Source organism: Lutjanus erythropterus, chromosome 5 (assembly GCF_056507025.1).
Source record: "Lutjanus erythropterus isolate fLutEry1 chromosome 5, fLutEry1.hap2, whole genome shotgun sequence".
In the NCBI taxonomy this organism is placed as follows: domain Eukaryota; kingdom Metazoa; phylum Chordata; class Actinopteri; order Lutjaniformes; family Lutjanidae; genus Lutjanus; species Lutjanus erythropterus.
In genome coordinates, this window is record NC_139321.1 from 21,285,737 (window position 1) to 21,310,468 (window position 24,732).

A 24,732-nucleotide genomic window follows, 5' to 3' on the forward strand; every position below is an offset into this window, starting at 1 on the left:
GCTGATCTGTAGCAGCCTTTGACTCCGAGCTGTGAGTCAGTAACAGCTGAACTGCTGCAGTGTGTGGTTTAGGGATTTAAAAGTGTTCACATACTGTAAAATCAAACAGCACATCATAAAACGTGAAGAGTTTGCCAGTAATGCAAATCAAGACCCATGCAACCCATTGTAACTTAAAGCCACTTTCAGTTTATCCCTTTGATTCCCTTGTCAGTAAAGAAGTAAAGAAGCAGTTGGTAAGAGCAGTCAAACATCAAGCAGATGTTTGGCTGCCCTCAGGTGTTTGTGAAAGAAAGTAGGGATTAAATTTGGGTGAAAATTGGACTCAACAGGTAGGCAGAGACGACGACTGGGATGGAATAGAGTATGATTTTGGTGTAATGTGTGAAATGTTATTGGGATTCCTGCTTCCTGTAGCATGACATCATGTTATGCTACACCCATGTGAGAAAGTCTGATGTACATAGGGCTGGGTGATGTCTACCAAATCAGCATATGACTACCAAAATGAAATGTGGCTGATGGTCAATGAAATTTATGTTTCTCTTGTTGCAGTTTGCTCACCAGCTCACCACTGTAGTCACAGCTTCTTCCCACTGTCATTCTAACTGCAGCCTTCAACTGTCTCATGTACCCACAGGGAGCAGGCAGATTAACTTTCATATCTCTGCCAGGCGAGTCTGTCTTCATCTCTGCACCACATGTCCAGAACTTAATTGTGCTCAGACTATATTGAAAAAGCTAAGCTAAGAAAACAACAGCAGAAATAACAACGGTACGATCGAAAGAAACACACCAGTGTAACTGAGCCTCTCGAGGTTGGGCCCCAACTGGGCAGGTTTAATAAGAAAATAATAAACAAGACATGCAGATGTAACGTGCAATGACCAGAAGCAACAGTCTCTGTTTATTTTCACTCCCACATATCAATACAGAACTTGGCCAACAACTCATGCCTTATAGCAACTCTGAGGGGACACGCTACCTCAAATACAGTAGACTTTTAAATTATTTTGTTACAGCGGCAGAGGGCTCAGTGGAAGATGATTGCAGCCATAGCGATGGGCCGAACTCTTGTCTGGTGGTCTTGGTTGCAACAATGGTACAGTAAAGTGTCCTTTAGAACAAAATCACACAGTGGGTATATAAGCAGCAGACATTTACACAATCTCTCTTTCACTTACTCGTTTTTTTCTCGTTCATCTTGTCTTTCTCTCCCTCTCTTTCCCATATGCACACAGACTTTGTCTCCATCCATCCATCTCCATTGTGTCTGCCTCATCCTATCGCTGTGATTGTAATTCCACACAGAAATGATGCAGGTAAATTCTATTTCAAATCAGAATCACAAACAGTCAGAGATGGATGGAGAGGAAGATAGAGAGGGATGGGAAATGGCGATTCATTACCTGACTATAAGGTTATCTAAATGGGCTGGCAGCCAGACTGTCCCCTTATTTATGTGGAAATCTTCCCAATGCTTACAAATATGTGTGTACAAGTGTGTGTGTGTGTACAAGTGTGTGTGTGTGTGGATTTAGAGAGATGGGGAGTTGGCAGAGATATTGGACGCAAGCATAATGCATTGTAGTAAATCAACAACAGCTGTGGCTTTAAGAAACAAATACTTTCTATTATTATGATCTCCATAAACGCATTATTTACTGCATGGCTATTGTATTGTTTACTAGCCTTATATCAGACTGAATATGGAAATCGAGTGTAATGAGTTGACAATTCAGTCTGACATTACCTCTGCCTCCACTCTAACTGATTTCTGCTGTGGGAGGGGTATATATTTCTCTAACTAATCCACAGAGACCAATATATGCACCTGAATCGAACGTCACTTTAAGCTGACAAAGGTGCGTTGCCATGCCAATAAACTGTTTTTGCCCCCACAGTCTATGGTTTTGTGAGAATGTGGGTGTGTGAGAGGTAGTTACGTTACTTTAGTCAGCCACCCAGATGTGTAGATATGCTCTGTGTGTTCTAGAAAAGAAACAAGAGGTCCCTGTAACGTTACTATAGCATCTTTGTGTACTCATCACAGCAGATTTACAGATAGACAGATAAACTGTGAAAGGCTGATTAGTAGCTATGAGTCTGGCTAAAGACAATTGAAGTAGCCTGAAATCAGAAGTCTGGCAGGGTGTAAAAAAATATTGATACACCTGAGCATCGTGATATTATGTTTTGTGAAAATGCATTGATTATCAAAAACACTGTATAATGATATGATATATGCAAAGATTTGTAGCAGTGCTTCATTTTGTGTGAGGTTTAAAATGCTGACCATGATTTTTGCTGAGGAAAAAAAACCATTAAAATTGTGATGATGTGACATTTTTTGAAGTCTGTATGGAATAAATGTTTTCTTTCATCTGAATAACAAGTTTTGTAGGCCAGGGCATCTCTGCAGCACTACAGTACTCCATTATAATATTGTTTTCTCACAATTTTTTCCTCTTTCCTCTTTCCAATTGTATCGTGGTTCTGGTTCTGTGATTTGGATATTGTTCTTGACCTTATTGTGATTTTGATAATTTTGTGTTTAGTTGTGCAGCCCTATATGAAAGTATCCCTAAAATTAGCAGAAAAAATAGCAATGTATTGGCTTGTGTGCGGTAACCATAATGCCTTTTTGTTTCTTTTATGTGGCAGCAAAGACAACACCTAAGCTTATTTACACACTTCTCTTCTTTAGTTGACTTAAAACAGCCTTGATAGCAGTGTCTGTCTTTTAAACCCTTGACAACAGCTTGACAGTGATGTTAATGCCAGCCCATGGTGCCAATGGGCTAATCGTTAGTCCCCCATGACACTCACTGGTTGTTTATTTCTTTAATCGCGAAACTGCTGTTACATGTCACAATGAGAGAATCAGTCGGCTCTGTGGAGTGGGCAGAATCGAAGGTCTGGACTCAGGCAATTGGTTTCTATCACATTTTCCAGATGATGTATGTTGTGTCCACATTCTCAGTGCGTGCCGATGTTGCTGCATCCATGTTTTTTCCATGGGTGCACCTTTTGTCCACATTTGTATTCTTGTCTGAGGTAGATAGCAGTTGTGTGGTTGTGCACATTTGTGTGTGAGAAAGAGAGAAAGAGGTAGATTTTGCCATCTACCATTGATTGACAGCCTAAGGCATACACAGCTGATTGTGAAAATCGAAAATCAAGAGCTGGAGACCTTTTATACCCTTTAAACATGCATTGACAAATGCACTCTCATTTACACACACACACACACACACACACACACACACACACACACACACACACACACACACACACACACAGAGAGAGAGTGATTCTCCTTTGGTGGTGCGCTTTCTTCATCTTCTCAGTTCCACATCCTTTGACGCCCCCAGGGAATGTTTTCACCATGACGAGGTTTCCATTTTCACCTTTTCCTTCAATGTCCAGCCTTTTGTGCACACACACACACACACACACACACAGACACACACACAAAGTAAGGGGAACTGCAAATAGCCTTAATTACAAATAACCTTACATGTTTTTTTTTTTTCTTTCGTCCCCTCGTCATTTGTAAGGTCACTGCACAAATTCAGAGAACACAGTCTCTCTATTCAAGTGAGAAAGCAGGCATGAGTCCTCTCAGTAAGAATAGTTTCATTTTCACTCTGAGTGACATACTGTCATATTTGTATTTCATACATCTAAAGACTAAATTGGTTATTTCACACTGGAGATCTTAACTGTTCTGGATAATTTTCCACCAACACCACTGCTAATTTCTCATCACACTTTTCATTTCAAAGCTCAGCTACATCCCCTATCTGTCCTTCCACTCCCACACTGTCGCCCAGTCTTTCTCCCTCTCATTTTTCCAGCTTTGGGGAACATCAAGGCTATTTTTTCCCACAATGTGGGTCAGAGTGTCAGGCCGCACAGCAGCTCTTTCATTTTGAAAGATTTTTGTGTTTCTAAACTACAATAGGAAGAGTACAATAAAATGTTTGCAGAGACTGGGTGATGACCATGAGGTTCTGTGCAAGGTGCAGCTAGTCCTATTTGACAAGTCACTATTGATGAAAATCTTTACCTGCTATATCCTTCTGTACTGGAAACTGTGCTCCATTTAGGAAGAAAATAAATAAAGACAACTGAATAGAGCTACTTACATGTCCATGCCTGTGTGAATGCCTGTGTTGATAGATAAAGATGGTTTTACCACTGGCCAAAGAGCCACTGAGGATGACCACCACACTCAGTGTGAGTTTGTCAAACTAGAACCAATTAAGGTGACAACCTCATCTCTCACTTGCCAATCAGAGCGGTTGACCTGAGATGGCCCTGCAATGAGCTTTGACCCTGGTAGCGCTTCATTGATCTGGTCGGGGACAGATACATCAAAGATGTCATGGTGGAACTTTCTCTGGGGTCAAGAGAGAAGTCTGTGTTAAGCACTGCTGATTGTGTTTGACCAGTCCCCGTCCACGTAGACGTCCACAAAAGGAGACAGTAATGACTTTGTTTGCCTTGTTACACCATCCTCAGTTTGATGTAACTAATGATACTGTCTGTTCCTCTCGCCTCCATCATTTGCTCTCTTTCTCTTTCCTTCGCCCTCCATCACTTCAATACTCCTTCTCTCTTTTTTGTCTCCAGGGTGGAAGCCATGCATCGCCGGCACACTACGCTGAGAGAGAAGGGGCGTCGCCAGGCAGTGCGGGGCCCGGCCTACATGTTCAATGAACGTGGCTCTCCCCTCACAGCGGAGGAGGAGCGTTTTCTGGATGCTGCTGAATACGGAAACATTCCTGTAGTTCGCAAAATGCTGGATGAGTCCAAAACCCTTAACTTCAATTGTGTGGACTACATGGGCCAGAATGCTTTGCAGCTGGCAGTGGGAAATGAGCATCTAGAGGTTACTGAGCTGCTTCTAAAGAAGGATGGTTTAGCAAGAATCGGGGATGGTCTGCTTTTGGCGATCTCCAAGGGTTACGTTCGAATCGTTGAAGCCATTCTCGCCCACCCTGCTTTTGGCGGAGGTCTCCGACTGGCTTTGAGCCCCCTGGAGCAGGAAATGCGTGATGATGACTTTTATGCCTATGATGAGGATGGAACCCGTTTTTCGCATGACGTCACGCCCATCATCCTCGCAGCTCACTGTCAGGAGTATGAGATCGTCCACATCCTTTTGACAAAGGGCGCCCGCATAGAGAGGCCACATGACTACTTCTGTAAGTGTTCAGAATGTGTGGAGAAACAGAAGAAAGACTCATTCAGTCACTCACGCTCCAGGATGAATGCATATAAGGGCCTGGCCAGTGCGGCATACCTGTCGCTCAGCAGTGAAGACCCAGTGCTGACCGCCCTGGAGCTCAGCAATGAACTGGCAAGACTGGCCAATATCGAAACAGAGTTCAAGGTAAGGTGGTTTCTGTTTTTTTCTTGATGTCTTTGCCTTTTTGTTTTTATTCATCAGTATTTTCACTCTTTCAATCTCCTCACTTTTTAATGCCCAAACATACACAAAATACTAATATTTAAATGGTTTGACAAGTGTTCATTTGGCAAAGCAGTATTCTTCAGAAGATACAAACTCCATACATTTAATTGAAAGACTTCAGAATGAAACAGATATAATCTGAATGTTAAATAGCGTAATTTATCACCATTAGTAAGGTTACAGTCCTTGCATTCTCACGGTCCCTGACATTTATTTTCTTTTCTTCAAGAGTTTAGGCCGAATAGGGACCTGGTGATGAATGAAAAATTGTTGATCTATTCCTGCCAATAATTAGACTTAGACACTAGACTCTCTTCTTGAATGGATTTCCAAGCTTTTTATTACTTTCTGAGTTCCATATTACCAATGCAATTTCTCCTTAGCTTGTGATGAAATATGAATTGGAAACACTTTATGTAAAATATGAGAGATTTACTGAGAAAAAAAGATAGCATACTTAGTACTGCAGTCACTAAAACGAACCTTGCTTCCATGAATATGGTAGTGGATAGACTGTGTGTGTGCGTGTGCATGTGCGTCTGTGTGTGCGCGTCTGTGTGTGTGCCTGTGTGTCTGTGTATGCTGGAGAAAATGAAGTTGCTCATGTGTGTAATAGTTAATGAAGTTGTTTGAAGTGGCTGGATCTAAGGTCTTTACATCTTTGACTCATAGCAGTCCCCCCCCACCCCTCCAAACACACACACATGCACACGCGCACAAGCGCACACTAGGAATCAAACCAATCTGGATGTTTTGGAATCTGTCCTGATTGGCTCAAGCCGGGGGCACAAAATGCCCACTCAGTCACTGTGCCAGGTTTTGTCAGGCTTTAAGTACCGGCTTGAAGTGGAGAGGGAGATGATTCCCGTGTACTGTGCCAGCTGATACACCTGTCACGAATCAGTTGGCTTGGGTTATTAAGGCCATCACACTAACTGAAAGATGAGACTCACTGAGTCAACCCACTGTCACTAATGACCAGTAATGCTGGTCAGTGCAGTTGGAAACATAATTGCTCTTTTATCAATACACAGGAATGGAAAATGATGAGGTTTTATTGATACCACTGCCATTATCAATTCCCCTTATTGTTCAGATTCTGTACCGATTCCCATATTGATTCCTGATCAATTGTTTTGTGTGGGGATAAAAGTGTCAAAGCATGGATACTTAAATGCTTTTCAATACTACATTGTTCAAAACATTACAATACAGGGGGTCCTAGTAGAGTAGCGTAGAGCGTCCATGTACTGAGGCTGGGTCTTCTGCAGTGGTGTGAGTCTGTCTAAAGAGGATGAAACAAAAGATTATTTGTACAACATTTGTTTTCATTAAGGTTTTCCTTGTCTAAATTTGTCTGGAAACAGTTAAACTCATACATAGTATGACAAATGCATGCCATGTCTAGAATTTAAGCCTGTGTTGCATAGAAAGCAGTTGCACAATATTGCCGGGGCTTCCTTTCTTCCTTACTTGCAACAATTATTTTACAGACATAACAAGCACTTTTGTCACCTTTCTACATAAAATGAAGCCAGACTGTGGACCCTTTCTTTCCCTCCACCATGATTCATTCATGTTGCACTGTAGAGTTGGATGTAATGCTTTTTTGCAAGGCACAACTTTCAGAAAAACATGACAGCTTCAGCAAAAAATAATTGATAAGCTCTGAAGCATATGATTTCGATTGATCAGACAAATTGGAACTGGTTTTCAACTGGAACTGGTTCTCGATTCCCATCTCTATCAGTATACCTGTATATAACAAAATGGCAGATCATTGCCTAACCATTAAAGAAAACTAAACCAGTGTTGTCCTGGTGTATTCATGGGCCTGTATATTTTAACTTTTCCAAACTTTGATTCCTGTAACTGTTACATGTCATCACTATCTCTCTCTCTACCCATGTTTGTTGTTACTGTATAATATAGTAATGTCAAATGGAGCCAATTCAGGAGACAAAAACATGTTTGAATAAAAAAAAATCACAGTTTGTTCAAAACCATCAATTTTTACACAAAAAATCACAAAAGATCAAATCGTCATGATAGGATATAAGCCTTAATAGGATGATAGTATATAAGCCTTTTCATCAGTCAGCTAAGGAGCTCAAGAAGCAAGAAAACCAAATATGAAAGATAACTCAACAACTGGATGTGTCTGAACTGTGTTCAAGCAATGACAGATACACCACCACTTTGTTTCCAGCTGTTCACACTCCTTTGTTTTCTGTTTTTGTGGTGATAATTACATGACATTTGTGACTCTTTGTCTCTTTGCCAGGGAGACCTGTTAAAAGCCACTTTGCTGGCCCTGTGGCATTCTCAGTTTTTCTTATATTCCACCTTGAGAGGAAATTGCCCTTTTTTGTATATCATTCTTTATATCCAGGAGAAAGTTTTGGTTTTACTGTAGACAATCCCCTTCTTTATCAAGCCAAATGTACAGTTGAAGAGTTTTCATTATATTTATTGTTTTTACTTTACAGAATACAGTGTATACATTACAGGACTTTATATGAAGACTTTACAGGTATATTTCTCTTCTGAGTGGCCGACACTGCTCGGTTCCTATCGATTACATACTAAATTATGCTTTGAGATCATTAATGTCAAAAGCATTACAATTGCAGTTTCTCCTCTTATTTGTCTCCCTTTGTCTACACATTTGTTGCTGCATTCTTTTCCTAGACTCTGTTAATTTCTGTCTGTCCTTATTCATCCTTGGCTCAGTTTTTCTGCCCCACCTTCATGTTTGTCATTCAGCCTTTCTGCTTGTCACTCTGTTTCCCATCTCCAGACAAGTTAATGAGAAGGGCTCACCTGAGGGACCAGGGTTGTGTTGGAGCTCATCTGTCTCATTACCATCTCATTATCACCCCTCTTTCTCCTCTCTTTATTTGACTTCCTGTCCCTCTTCACATCATCCTCTCATTAACTTAAAATATCAAATAATGTTAAGACAGTGCGCAAGAAACCTTAGACAGTCCTGTTTTATATGTGGAATCAGACATGGGGAATAAGAGTTACGGCGTAGATTGAGCCATCATGTCACTGAATGTAACTTGAACAAAAAACAGTACTTCATGTCACTGATGACACTTTTATGATTGTGGTATGGTTCCTTATCATGAAGTAAGGAGGGACTGCTCAGTAGTTACTCAGTATTGTATATCACTTTACTTGAGGGAGCATAGAAAGAGTAATGATCAAGTAATTATTGAATCAGCGCCTGTCAGGGATCAAACTGATTACCAGACACAGATGACAGTTATAACCAATTTTTTCTATTTCGCCTCATTTTTCATGCAGATTACCATCTAATTGACATTTGTATATGAATTACATGAATATAAAATAATGAAACTGACAGCTTCACAATTAACTAAATTTTATTGACAAAACAAAGTACAGCTGTTTCAAATGCTTTTCAAAAGATGCGCTGTACAAATTATATTACTGTATGGCCATATGTAAGTCAGATACAATATCATCAGTAATATATAGAAAATATAACTTACTGTAGTTGAAATTATAATCAGGCTATTGCCTAAAAAGTGTTTGTGCAGTTTACAAAAACAGTAAGATGGTAGCGTAACTGATAACAGAGTTTTTATATACATTTTCATAAAATATTCTGAACAATTATAACAACAAGGGGAAACCCACCCCTGCTGCCAGCAGCATTTGTAGCTGCACCAAAGAGATGGTGTCTTCAACCATAACAGGTTCTGACACAGGGACCCTTTCATCAGGTGCAGACCATTGCTCAGACTCGGCGCTTATCTCAGCAGGTGGATCAACAGTTGTCAGTTCCTGCTCCACTGACATGACCAGACATCCTTTCTTCCAGTAATTTTTTGTTGGGAGGGGGCTTCCACATCACCCCGTCCCGAAGCATAAGAATAGCATCCAGGAGGCAGATTTGGCACAGTACAGCGCTGGACATCTCTTTTCGAAAGTAAGCTTTAGCTGCTCTGATGATTCCCTGGTAAAAGGGCTGGAGAATGGAGGTCATGGTCATTGGCAGAAACTCAAGTTGGATGATTTATAGTGTTATGTTTTTCACATCATGGGCTGGACAGTTTCCATAAGCAGCACAATGTTCTTCCTCTCTTGGCCCAATTTGTGATCCCACTCAGTTTGTGCACATTTTTGAACCAGCAGGAGTTATCATTTTGCCAGTGACAAAAACTTTCTTCTTTTCTCCAGCACCAAAGAAGGGGAACAGAGCTGTGATCATTTCCTTAGATTTTTCCCCCCCCGTCTTTTATTGTCAGATTTGAAGGTCAGGGTCCCGTCAAATAGTGCTCAAAAATAAATCCTGGTCTCATCGGCATTCCAGATGTTTCCCCCTGTGTATTCTTGTGTCATCTGTACCCACTGGTCCTCAAGCCATTCATCGTGTGACACAGTGTCGACCTCAGCAATCTGCAGGCAGTTTCTTAAACACAATGTTCTCCCTCTTTTTAAAATGCACAAGCCAGCCGATGGGAACCTTGAAATTGTCCTCTCCCAGGCTCACTGCCAATTCCTCTGCCCTATCCCTCACCTAGGGCCCGCTCAACAGGGTGTTATGTGACCAGGTATCAATCCACTCAATGAGGGTGACTAGAGCCACTTAACTAACTAACTAACTAACTAACAAACTAACTAACTAACTAAACGGACTCCTTGATTTCAATCAGCAAATTATTTAAACAACATGTGATATCCATGTGAGTCGTGGACACTATAAGTGGTTTCCACTGTAGTTTCACATTAAGCTTTCACCAGCCTATAAATGCATAAAACTTATTTAGCCACACAGAGCAGCATATCTTTGTGAGCTCTCTGTTTAATACGACCACTGACAGCTGACGTTTCACTCTTCTTAACTAGTCACTAGGGGCCCCAAGTGATCCACAACTGTTTCAGTTTGAAATCTCGTTGGGAACGATGTGTGTGGGGTGTGGGGGTTGTTAATGTTGAATTGTTAACTTTGCAAATCTCCACTGGCTGCATCTTGGATTTGTAGTGGCATTGTGGTAGGTGCTTCACCGTCTGTTGCCTGGCAGAGATCTGCACTCTACTGAAAGTAACGTGATTTGCAACATATGAAAAATGCTGTAACTGCAGTCTCGGTCACAAGGGAGTTTATTGTTAAAGGATACAGTTACATATACATACAATACATATTTGTGAGGATACAGCACACAGACAAAATCTTTCCAATGAAAATCATATCTAAACCCTTCGCAAGGATGACTGCTGCATTCCATAGGCTGGTTTGCCTGAAAAAAACACAGAATTTCCTTTATTAGCTGTGTTACTATGCAGCCAGATAGTTGTGCAACATTAGCTGTATAGCAACAGCTTGGCTATCCTACGTTATGTATGCACAGCCAGCAGTAACCCCATGTCAGTTAAATGTGTTTTGATTTTGACTTACCTGTTTGAAAATGCAACACGCATGTACATAAGCATGTGTCAGGAAATGTTGCTGAAGGCGATGTTTGTTCATGTTAGCTACCCATGTCTTTGGCAACCTGAAGTCCATTGTTTTGCTTCCAAGCTGGAAAGCAAAAAAAAAAAAACATAGTACCTCATTAGCAGTTTCCCACACTGGTTATGAGAATAGTTATGGCAGTTGTAAAGCCAATGTTCACCATTCCACTGTGTTTTTTTTTCACTTGGATAAGATATAAACACCACCATCTACCTCCACTCCTACGACAACTTGTTTTTATCTTACGTGTCCTAAAATACCACAATGTCATACTTGCCAACCTTCACAATTTTCCTGGGAGACTCCTGTTTTTCATTGCCTTCCACTGCTTTCCTCCCAGGGTCACAATTCTCCCATATTTCTCCTGATTTCTGACAAATTTTCACGCCTTTTTTTCCTTTTCATTATTATAACCATTTCAGGCACTGTACTGTGTATAAACTCTACTCTTTCCACCAACAATACAAGACAACAATGCAGCTACACAAAATGTAATTTCCTAGAATGCAAGTGATGCAGAAGAGAGCTACTTACACTCGCTGTACCCAGTTCTCCTTAATACATCCATGCTCACTCCTCCTATTCATCAGTGAGTGAGAGATGGAGGGAGAAATAGAGAGTAAGAAATACTCAAGCAAATTTCAAATGTCCTGGAAAGATTTCCTGCTTCTTAAGGAAAGTTTTAAGCATACCCTTAGAAAATGTAAAATATTCATTTTAAGTAATATGGCTAAATGCTGTGGTCCCATTGTGTTTTCCAGCTAAGAAGTTTGAGTTAAAGATCATCTACAGGCATCCATTTGAAAAACGTGGACATATCAGGGTTTCCCCAGCCAGATTGTTTGGGCCAGCGACAGACTGATGACTGCTAAGGTTGGGCCCTATAATTTCTATGATGGCATAATCATGATAAGGAATCATGGTACGTAGAATTTAAAAAAGCCATAACACAGATTTCATTGAACCCTACATCAAGTCAGTGCTAAAAACTGACTGGAGATTTGAAAATATTACTAAGTGATATGTTGTTAGAAATAAGTATTCAACACAAATTTAAAAAAGAAAGTCAACTGTGACTCTCTTGACTTGAAAAATTATCTATTAAACTGACAAACTTATGTGTAAATTCATGGCATATTTCAAACTGGATTGAAGGTCTGCTTTCCAACCATTATATCTATGTTTCTAACCAAACTGCCCCACTGTACCTGTTGTTTAAGAAACATCATAAAAATACATCCCTTGAGGATAAAAATCCCCTATGCTTAGGCCCACTGGGGGCTCAACTTGGGCTGCAGTGGACTACCAGGATTGCAATACACTGGTGGAAACCCTGCTTATTATTTTGTTATTTTCAATCTTAAGAAGTTACCAGATGCAGAAAACAAAGTCTTTGAAATGCAGATTTTTCTCAGGGAGGCCCACCAGACCAGAGGTCTCAAAATCAGTGTTGGCAAGTATGCTTTTGTTACTCACTGCCACTCACGTCAAAATCCCATTCTCTATAATACAAAAGAACATACAAAAGCAGACTTAATGTTACAATATTAACCAAATGCATGCGCGGCTGTACATTGTTATATAGGACACAGCTCATGTATCCATCGGTGCTTACAGAAAATAAAATTCATACACACGTACACACAGCAAACACAACTTTCTCACGCACTGGTTCACATATGCGACTTGTCAGTGTGCTGAGATGAGAGAGCTGCTGGTGCTGCACGTTGAATGTATATCTGGGGACTCTGAAATGCAGAACAGGACCTCCCTAACAGCCTAACATTTATCTTCAAACATCTTACCTTTTAAAGCAGCCCATCAATTTCTCATAAGAGCCTGCAGACACGCACAGACACATACAGCACACACACCCTCCACGTAGCCTTAGGAGAGACAGAGGAAGAAAGCGAAAGAAAGTAAGGTGGAGGAGGGTGTTGTTTAATGTTTTTTAAATCATATTAGACTCTGCGCTTGTCTCGTGCCAATTTTAGTTTAATTTAGTTTAAATTAAGATACACGGTTGCAGTGAATGCGAAAGAAAGAGATTAACTCATGGTAGTGAATGTCCACTGAAGTGTAGTAATGCAACCTCACTCTATCCTTCCTCCCCCTTCATCCCTCCATCTTACACCCCCCTCCCTCGATGTTTGAGCCTTGGCTCATGTCCCCCTCAGTTCACTCATCTGTAGCCATTCTCACTCTGCTTCACACTGCTCTGTCTCCATTTCCAATCTCACAACATCACTCCCTTTCCTTTATCTTGGCCCCTGAGGCACACACCGCATACCTTGAGTTGTGATTGGATTTTCACATACCTATACTGAGTGTGTGCTGTGGTGCGCACGTGTGTTCTTGATGTGTGTCTTATGATGCAAATATTGGTGATTAAGAAGTCATTCTCGTACATGTACTACCCTGAAGCTGTGCCTTTAGATGAATTTGAACAGACGTGAGATTGTGATTGATTTTTTCACCCAGTCGCCTAAAGGTAAAATACACCAAATGACGCCTTTCCCCTTTATGTCCCCAAATGGGCCAATACATGCTTGATGCCTAGAATATGCTTTTTAATTTGCAGATAGTGATGGGCCTTTAGACCAACCTTATCAAACATAGTGCTCAGATATATTTTTTTAATGACAAATCCAAGCCTGATGTGCTGAATTTTAAAATGTGTTGAGTATATTTCAGCTGTTTGAGAAGAATTTGAGAGTATGAACAAGCTGAAAAATTAAAAATCAAAAGTAAGAAATACTATTGATCCCACAGTTGCTTTCATTCAAGAATAGAGGTGTATATATACACAGAGAGATATTATATGTAAATAGAAATGTGAAAAATATGTAAAAAAAAAAAAAAAATATATATATATATATATATATATATATATATATATATATATATATATATATATATATATATATATATATATTGCATTATACTACAATATGTAGAAAAATAGAAAATAAGTAATGTGTAAAAAATATGTGTACAAACTCCCTTGAGGGTCAAGCACTGAAGGAATGCATATAACGTTCATGGTAAGGAGGTGTAATAAATACTGTGCAAATGTACTTTATTGTACTTGCTCATAGAAAAAATGGTCCCTAAAAGAAAATTGGAGTAGAACTGACAGTCCCCACCATTTTTGAATAATAATGATTTTGCTGGGAAAACCTGTGTAAAAGTTTTGGTGAAAGTAGCATTATCAACATACTGTACTGTAATGGTATGTTTGCACACCAAACAAACACAGCAGTGAATGCATAATGAGAATCAGTCCTTTGGGACTCTAAACCTGCCAGAAGCTCCATTCTGCAGATTGTTTACCTGGTTGGCCAACTGTTGAGAAACAGAACAAGGCAGGAAGGTGAGGGGAGGCAGGGTCAAACAACTCGCTTCTCCCACAGGGGAAGCACCTAGACTCCCTTAGCTGGCTACTTTTTCTCCACTGGCTTGCTGCTCCATATCTTTGTGGAACGCCCTGTACAGCCAAACTATGTTGTGGAAAATTATCACTAATCTACAAGTCTACAATATCATATAGATACACTGAGTTACTTAAGTGAGGAAGAGTATATGACAATGTTTGAGTTAGTAACCAGGGCAGGTAAGTCCTCACTTAGGCAGCCTGAAGGTGGTGTATTTTTAAGAGAGGACATAAACCAACAGAAAAAAATCATTTAGGCAAAGGAGTGAAACTGTGTGAAGGAGCAAGAGGAGAGACTGTTGAAAGATCTGACAGAAATTGTTGTGAAGTGGATGAAGTTTTATTTAACTACCGTGGTTCAAAGAACTAAAAACCCAATTAAGTTTTTGCATATGACAGTGGCGATTGGCAGGATTCAGGATTTTGGTGGCTCTGTAGGACTGGAATAGCATAACTGTATTTATCCAAGTGAAAATAGTGAAAACTGAGGAAAAGCAAACACACATATCCTTGTGAGGTGCTGGCTTACAGGCAGTCACTAAAAAGTGAATGAAAAGCTGCACATTCATAACGTTGATGCATTTGTTTCAACTTGTAAAGATCCATGTTTCAGTCTTTATAAGTTGAAAGAAAGGTTCTGGTTTGTGCTCGTTGATTACATGTCTTCTCGAAATGTTGACCCATGTTAAGCATTTGACTGGCCTCATGTTGACTGTTTTAATTTGTACCGCCTGCTCTCGTTAGTATAAATGCCAGTCAGATGGTCATTATGTTGAATGAAGGTATTTACCCTGACAAAACATCAATCTTTATAGGTCTGAATTAATGCAAAGCAGGTATGAGTGTGCTGCTTTCCATAATCTTTTTTCCATTCAACTAATGCACATTTATTGAAATTTGAAAATCCTGTCAAAATAAAGTGCAAATCAGTATTTCCATCATCTCCTATTATGCAAATGTTCTTAAGAGTACAACAAGACTGCAACAGTAGCTCCTCTGTAACTCCACAAAATCAATTGTGTTCCTTTGTTGCCTCCTACCTAGGAAAACAATTATTACTATAATTATTAAATTATTATTAGTAAATTATTACTAAATGAATGAATTTCCCCCCTGTAAACACACGCTCCTCTGTCTTCTTATTGTCACCTTTGTGTTGCTTATCTCCAATGCTTTATTTATTTATTTTACTCTTTTACTTGTGGAGGGGTTACCTTGCAGTACTTTCTATTTTTGTGCAAAGTCACAGTATCCATAAAATAAGGTATTGGAATGTACTAAATAAGCATTTAAACTGAGCCTCAGAAAAGCAGAGCAGATCACTTATGTCACCATTTATGGGTTTTAAGTGCATTCAGTTTTTGCTTGTGACTGTTTCCAAAGATGTACAGTAGTGATTTTCAGGTGTGACATTACTGCGACAATGATTACTTTATCTCTATGGGTAGAGTGGACCAGTGACAGTGTTGTCATGTTTATTTTTTTGTCTAGCTTACGTCATTTTGCTTGGCAATTGAGATAAAACAAGTAGACTCTCTCTGTAGACAAATATAATTTTTTAAAGATATTCCAGCTCTTTGCTTTATACATGAGGCTTTTTTTTTGCAAAGTCAAGCTGATTTATTTCAGTGTGGAAAGGTCAAGAACCAAATCAAAGTATCACCTTTTCAGTATTTTACACGCAAGCCATATTATACTTGCAAATGAGAATAAATGTCTCTATGAGGTTGACATTTTTCAAGTCCAGTCTCACACAGCTGAGGACTCAAAGGGGCCAGCCAAAGGCACACTCATAGTATGATGAATCTGCCCTCTAATGATGCTTGCATTTATACAGTTGAAGATTAATTTCTCTGAAACCAGTTGTTACATGATCAATTCAAAGTTGAAAGTTAAAATTCTGTTTTTAACTTTCTTTTGTCCTTACATTTCTCCCTCCTGCCCTTTCTTCCATCTTCCCCTTCTCCCCATCTCCTTCCTCCCCACTCAACTTTTCACCTCCACTCTTACCTGTGCAGAATGACTACCGCAAGCTGTCCATGCAGTGTAAGGACTTCGTGGTGGGTGTGTTGGACCTTTGTCGGAACACAGAGGAAGTGGAGGCCATACTGAACGGTGACGTGGACCAGTGCCCTCCAAGCCCGTACAACCGACCCTGCCTCAGCCGTGTCAAATTGGCCATCAAGTACGAAGTCAAGAAGGTAAGATGACCAAAAAGTAACTGATGAATCAACCATCTACTTTATTTAAAGGTTGACTGGTTAACATTTCGTTCACATGCAATGGAACTACACAACATGCAAAACCTGAAATCTTGTTGTAAGTATCTGTTTCTCTAAGAATATTTTAAGTCAAACACTGTTGGCCTCCCCTCAGCCAAAGCCTAAAACCTCCTGTACTGTGACCATCAACAATACACTATAAATATCAATAGCAAATTACTGGAGCGCTACATGAAGAATTCAGAAAAACAGCAGTGAAGGTTGCTCGATCAAACAGCTTAAAGTGGCCTATAAATAGGAAATAAACACAACATTTACATACTTTATTATCATTATTTATTTCAGGAACCTTAATGTATAAAAAATAAAATATAACCTGTGACACAAAAATGGATGATGTTTTAGAGCTCCCCCTAAATGTATCAAAGTAGGCTTTCAGGGGAGAGCGTGTACTTTTCAGGGGCGCCAAGCTTCCATTAGCTCCCCTGTAATTTGAACCAAGAAGATAACCCGGACGATATGTCTATTGTATAATCATGACATTTTTTCAGCCACAGAAAATACAACTATTCAAGTAAACTATATCTTTATGATGAAAAACTGGTGCAGCGCCTCTTACTATACCATACTACAGGAGGAGTTTATACAGTGCTAATAGGTTTCGAAAAGCACTGACAAAATACCTGTTTTGATGATTTTATATGAGGACTTGTTGGGAGAACTAAATATCCTTCCTGGCAAGAGTCCTTGAGCGAGACAGTTCATCCATACCAACTACTGTTCGATGTCCATGTGGATGAATGAAAAATCATATCAGACAAAAAAATTCTATCCACATTCTGTTTTGTTTCGGATAAAATAGGTTAATAATCCATGAATGCTCCTAATTATAAACTGCAATGAGAATATGATTTTAAGTGTTAGCTTTAAATATTTCCCTCAAAGTAAATTACATTCGATATGTGCCATAATTAAATAATGTCTTAACAGCAATAACATAACATGGGAAAACATCAAAAGTGTTTTACTGTAGTGTTTCACACTTGAATCGACTTGTACATTTTTCTATGTGTAAGTAAACTAATGTCCATGAGACATGTTGTGCACGTGTACAGTGTGTTTTATGCCCGTGTGTCTGGCCTCTGAGGGCTCTGTGTAAACAACCAACAGGCCTCTATGTCAGAGAGCTAATCCCTGCTGAGCAGAGGTGTTCTTACAAAATGTCAAACAAAATCCCTTTTACCCGCTTTTACCCCTGCAGTACTTTCTTTCTGTCTCTCTCTCACACACACACACACCATGTTCCTGTTTGACCTTCATGTGCTGCATGTTTACTTGAATCAGTTATACCCTGAGTCTGTGTGTGTGTGTGTGTCTGTGTGTGTGTGTTTACCTGGTTGTGTGTTATTGCTAGTTTGTTTTTGTTTGTGTGTGCTGGGCAGTACACAGCCTGTTTGAGCATTGTTTTTATCCTGTACAAGAGAGCGTGACCAATACTCAGAAAGCTAATTACACAGGAGGCAAGGAGAGAAGGAGGGGTAGATTGCCATGGCAACCAGGTGGAGCATGACTGCATGAATGCTGATGAATTCAAGAAGGGTTCATGTCATGGGTCAGTGGGTTGATAGACTGGTCACTGGATACCACTAGGAAACTATATTAACTACGATTTAGTGTGCAGTGTTTATGGGTGTGTGTGGTTTCCCTTAGAATGCAGAAAATGATTGAGTGCACACATACACGTTGTGCACTTGTGTGTTTCGATCGGCGGATGGGAGCAGAGGATGCCGATCGTCAGCTCAGATAAATGCTCCCTTTACACAATGACCGGGGCTGATTGGTGGGATAATTGATGGAGGGAGGAAACAAAGAGAAAATCAAAGGAGAGCAGGTTTGACCAGTTGCTCAGATGTTAGATGTGAGTGAAAAACAGTATACAAACAGTTTGATTGTTACACTCGTTGACCTCCTACTGAGCATTGATTGCTCTGTTGTTCACATCCTTCCTCCAGCTGGAACAAAAACATCCATCCTGTCCTTCCTTACCAGACCAGTGGTTGTTCCCATTCATCACCTCCTTTCTTTAAGTAAAGTCGTCAACAGATGCTGAGCTGCATGACCAATCCTCATCTAATAAAGCTTACATGCCTCAGTAATGAACGTAAACACACAGTGATGCTTATTGGCTGCCTGCTTCCTTTTACATATTGTACTGTATGTTAAATTGATTTTTGCCAATCTGCCTGTTGATATATTTTCATTCTAAATGAAGAACAACTTTTAGAGAAAATAGACCTGCCTGCTCTTTATTATTGTGTCCGTCTCACCACCTGCTGACAGTAGTTATGCAACCAGCTAAACACTCCCAAAAACTCCTCGACAAAGGTGCTCATTTGGATGACATTGACTGAGAATCTTGTGAAACTGTAAGCACAATACAGCAATGATGAAAAGCGTTCTGAAAAGTACTGTTATATTACTGATGGATTACTTCAGTAAAAGTAGAAAGTATATTACTCAAAAACCACTCAGAGTATTTGTTATTTAGCTGGTGATGTTTAATTCATTATCAATAGCAATTATTCAAATGAAATGGGTTTCTGTTTTGCCAGATTTTGAATCTAAATTATTACTGACTCTGCTCTGTTTTGCTCACTTACCACAGTCACCTCTCCAAACCTACGCTGCTGCAGCTGTTTTTTTTTCCTTTTTTTCATCCATGTTTGATGGTTTTAATTGGCCCATTTGTGATCAGATTACAAAAATGCTGATGAAAGGTCTGAATATTAATTCAAATTATTCTCAGTACTCAATTATGACTTTAAAAGTAACTAAGTGGATTACATAATGTAATGCATACTCAAGTCCAAATAAAATTACTAACTTGAAAAATTACTTGTAAAAGTGCAAGAACCCCCAAAAATGACTTAATTACAGTAATTTGAATAGTTGTATTTAGTTACCTACACCCCTGCACACAGTATCAGAATCACTACAGTACTAAACAGTAAGTACCGAACAGGGAAAGTATCAAGGCAGTTAACATAGGGAAACACTGCTGGCTTAGCTGCATAGTGTTTTAGCTATAGTAAAAATACTTCAACAAAAAAAACTGCTGATTCGGTCAATATGTTGCCAGCTTACTCATAGATGAGTCTTTAGATGGCAGAGAAATGAAGTACAGCATTGAAACTGAAGAGCTGAGGTCTACTAAACAAGAATTATTACACAGTTTAGTTATTAAATACTCCTATTAAATTTCAAATATGGGAATCTACAGTCTGCAATTTCTGAATAGCAGACCATTGCTATAAAGAACAGACTGTTGCTAACAACCCTATGTAATCAGCAGGATAATGTACAGTGCAAAAATAAACGGCTTCAGGGTCATTCAAGACTTTTGTCTGGATTAATTTTGCAGTAATTCCTCGCTTACTGTACATTATCTATATCGCAAATGGTGAATTTACTTCTGTTTAGCTGCTTGCTAGGTTACACAGGTTATGAAAAAGTCATGGAGCTGATTATGTTTCATGAAAGGATAAGCAATTTAACAGAATAAATAACATGTGTAGGGGCAGAATAATTATAGAGAACGCTTCCTTCACCCCCTTACTTATTTTAACTTTGACAATTCAATACCATATGTTCATGGTATCTCAAGAAAAGAAAAACTGGACTATCAGAACTAAAAGCAAAATGTACCATAGCACCACTTTGAATCAATCACTGCTGTAATTTTTCTCACACTGCCTCAGAGTGTTGTGTCCTGGGTATGATCCAGTGGTGAAGAAGTATTGAGATAATTACCACATTCCTGCATTCTCAAACCCGACTGCATTATCAGCAAAATGCGCTTGTGAAGAATGTTGCATGCACTGTAGATTTTATGTGGAGTGGACCACTATTGGTGATGCATGAGCCTGTTAGCAGTATTTGATGTTTGTGTGTAAAGCATCCAGTAAAAAGGCCCTAGGATAATGAGTCAGATCAGATTTTTGTGCTCAATGTGCTTTTTATCTACAGAGTCTTTGTTTTCCAAAAATCAAAGCCCAATATAACTATGCATGCTGTCAGCCATTTAAATAGTCAGCCTCTTCCTGTTTGTGACTACTGAGCCATTTTGTTATAGCTGCCAAAGATGTAGTGTCACAATGTTTACTCAATATGCTGGTGCTGTAAAGACTTTACAGACCCCTCAAGGGATCTGTAAAATAATGAGAAAGAATTATGAAGATAGAGTGAGAGAAGCAAATTAGTATTGCTTCTCTGAAATAGTCCATATTGACTGCTGTTATAGCTGCTAATTGCTCCTTTCTCTTCTTCCCCTCGCTTTCTTTCTCCTCTCACCTTCCTTGCCATGTGCCTCCATCTCTTCTCCCTTTTTTCTCCATTGATTTATATTTCTCGTCTCTGTCTCTTCCGTTCCAGTTCGTTGCCCATCCCAACTGTCAGCAGCAGCTGCTGACTATCTGGTACGAGAACCTGCCCGGTCTGAGGCAGCAATCCATCGGGGTGAAGTGCTGGACAGTACTGGGGGTCACTGTTGGTCTGCCCTTCCTGGCTATTGCCTATTGGATAATGCCATGTAGCAAGGTATGCACACACATGCTTATGACCTCACCCTGTCCCTGGACCTCTTTGTCCTTCTTTCACCCCTGAGCTCATCACATACTGAAATGCATGGGTGTTTTTTCAAACATTCCTACATACCTCAGGTTTTTAGCACCCTGGCGCTTATATAATGCAGATTAAGTCATATATTAGAGTCATAACAAACAAACCATTTATGCCGTGTATGAAATTATTTATAATCATTTATCAGTATCGAAAATATTTTGTTTTTTTTGTTGATTCAACTTGTTATATGTCACATTTGTACTGTGCTATCTTAATCAGAAGCTACTGTAACTTCTCATGGACTGGCACCCGTGAAACCTAAAACCTGGTCATTGCAGCATCGTCATTCACACCGCTTCACTGTGGTCGTGGGTGAATAGACAGATATGATATTTCTTGGAGATCCTCAGCTGAAGCATTTCTGTTTCTGGGCAAACAAAAGATTTTTTTTTACAGGCTTTTGGAAGTGGTGGCACCTCTTTCGTTTTCTATAGCCGTGGCCATAACAACTGAAGGGCAAGGTTTTCCAGGAAAGTGTGCTGCTTTTGAGATCTTCTGGCTTCTTAAAAACTACTTGCGCATTCATAGCAGCAAATTGGTGGTAGCTGAGCAAACTACATAAGATTTCCTCATCATCAGTCCTAACTTCTCTTCTTGTAGGACCACTACATGACCATCCCATTCAGAGCTTTTGTCATCTGAGGCAGCTCCATCATTCTCATGCTCCTGTTCTTCTAAATTTTAAGATTCACAAAAGGCACAAAAACTAATCCCTCATCATCAGTGGCCTCAGGTACATCTGTCTCACCAGACCTGCTGTTAACAAACCTTCCAATATCAAAGAAAACGCTGCTCTACCTGACATCCAGGTTGTGCACCATCATGTAACTGTGACAGTTAGCTAATATATTCTTTTCATCATTGTGGCAGTATTTATTCACACCAGCAGGGAGACAACAGTGGTGCCATAATGGGGCCAAACAGGAAAACTCAACATTACCCACTATCACAGCATACAAAGCATAAAAAATGTTTTATTTTTTCATATCATATTTGTTATGTGCTTTCATTGCAGTTTGCATTTAATACATTTAAGTGAAGCTGCGTTTTTTTTCTCTCTCTCTTTTTATTGCTTTTTGGGGAAAAAATATAAAGAGATATTTACTGATAGATATTTACTGTGAACCAAAGTGTTGGACGTACTGACAAAATGGCAGTGTTACTAAAAAACATAACAGATTTCTGGTTTAAGGAGCACTGTGTAATCATTACTTGATTGTAGGGTCCTGAGGCCACATTTTGTTAATACTCCATCAAGCAAATTATAATCTGTGAAGTGACACACAAGCAACCACACACACACACGCACACGCACACACACACACACACACACACACACACACACACACACACACACACACACACGCGCGCGCAAACACACTCACACAGGAGCAGTGTGCAAATCTAGTCATCAACCTGGATTATCCCCCACCTCATCATCAAGTGGTGTGTCTAACTGTGTGCGCACATGTTATGGTAAATTCAGAAACAGTGTTGAGGACTTGAGTGGCTCATGTCAGGTGTGACTGTTAAATTAATATTTTTTTAGATTAAGAGAGAGAGACAGCAGGTGACCTCAAGTGTGTGAGAGAGGATGGAGAACAATAATGCTGAGAGATCCAGTCATACGACACAAAAACACCTGTGTATGTCTTCTGGTAGTAGTATTTGTATGTGTGTGCACATGTATGCATGTGTATGCTCATGTGTTTACATTTAATTATGAATCTACCAACTGATAAGGCTGTGTGTTACACTCTGATGCAGTTGTGAGAGCATGAAAAAACAGAAGCAGTGCGGCGGAATAACAAATTAAATAGCATTTTGAAACTGTGTTTCATTATTATTTTTATAAACATAATTTAAAAAGACCAGTTAAATATTGAAAATACATTTGAGAAGTTGAAAAATCAGAACTGCTGAGGGCGGGATAGTAAAAACTAATTAAATCTAACTAATTACTGAGATAAAATAGATGTTTATGGATGTTTAATAGCAATGTGACAGTGTCTCAACAGAGACAACAAGGTATATTAAATGGTCTTGATAATGAAATAGATAAAGAAAGAGGTAATAAGAGAAACACACTAAGTCAGAAGAAGGTTTTGGTTGAGTTCGGCTGTGCCCTCCTACACCTGGCCTTAATCAAGCAATTTTGTTCTGCTCATCTCATTAATTGCTCATCTCTTACAGCTCATAATATCCCCCATTTCTATGCCACCACAACAAGCCATTATCACAGTCCCAAACCATATTACATTTTATATCCACTGAGAGATATAAAGAAGATATTGATATTTTTGTTGCTCAAAAATAAGTAGTAACTCATCCAAGAGATATGCTTTGGAGATGATGAAAAACAGATGTATGTTTCAGACTGAATATTTCTTGAAAATGATGACAAGTGATAAAAACATGCAGAGAGCAATGGGAAGTATAACCTCCCAGGGCTTTTTCACATAATTTCATGTTTCAACCCCAAATAAAATGGATTTTACTGGGATTTTATGTAGCGAATCACCACAAGATAGACCATGATTTTAAAGTGGGGAATTATTACATGATTTTTAAAACTATTTACAAATACAAACCTGCATATTGAATAGCATATTCACTCGTTTTGCTGTGAAATCCCCAACTAACATCAGATGCAATTGATTGGCCTCAGAAATCACATAATTAGTTAAATTAAGTCCACATTTGTGTATTTTGATTTAATTTATTTATTTTTTTTGTTTTGTCAATAACATGTATCTAATGAGTGAGGCTTTAGCTGGATAGTCTAATGATTCCTCTTGTTCAAATCCACATCAAAAAATCCACAGAACCTCTGGCCAAAGTTTAACCGTTTAATTTGACACAACAAAATAGCGCAAATCATTAATGAGAAAAAGAGTGAGAGGTAAAGGTGGTAGAGGTGGCTCCACTCTCCACTTGCCTGACTGAATCCAGGTTACTCTCAAACTGCTTCTCACAAGACTATCACAAGGAAATTAAAGGTGTGTACCTGGTACTACATATTATAAATAAAGTGTAAATAATATTAAAAATGTAATATAAGTTAGATTTTATTTCATTTAAATCAGCCTATCTGCACTACCTATCTACATGTTTTGATGAACAATCAAGTAATTGCATTCCTGTAAATATGAACTGTAAATATCAACCTGTAAATACTGTAAATATTCCTTCCATGTCCTCCAATGAACCATATAAATTACTGTTGTTTTCCATATGAACTTAAATGATTGCAAACTAATCAATCAAACATCTGTGAACTGCATTTAGGCTCTTAGCAGCACTTAATCTGATGGACTGGGCAAGGAGAGCATTAATCAGAGAAGCAACCAAGTAACTCTGGTGGAGCTAAAAAGATCCACAGCTCAGGTGGGAGAATTTGTCTACTGGACAACTATTAATCATACAC

At 39.2% G+C, this 24,732-nt stretch overlaps 1 protein-coding gene across 1 annotated transcript in view; it reads left to right on the forward strand.

Moving 5' to 3' along the window:
• The window catches only part of trpc7b (transient receptor potential cation channel, subfamily C, member 7b), a 65,784-nt gene that overhangs the window by 4,551 nt on the left and 36,501 nt on the right, over positions 1 to 24,732 (forward strand). Inside the window, exons 2-4 of the mRNA XM_084718402.1 lie at positions 4,639 to 5,401; positions 16,422 to 16,604; positions 21,057 to 21,221. Of these exons, the coding sequence (XP_084574528.1) occupies positions 4,639 to 5,401; positions 16,422 to 16,604; positions 21,057 to 21,221 (1,111 nt within the window). The remainder of the gene's footprint in view (positions 1 to 4,638; positions 5,402 to 16,421; positions 16,605 to 21,056; positions 21,222 to 24,732) is intronic.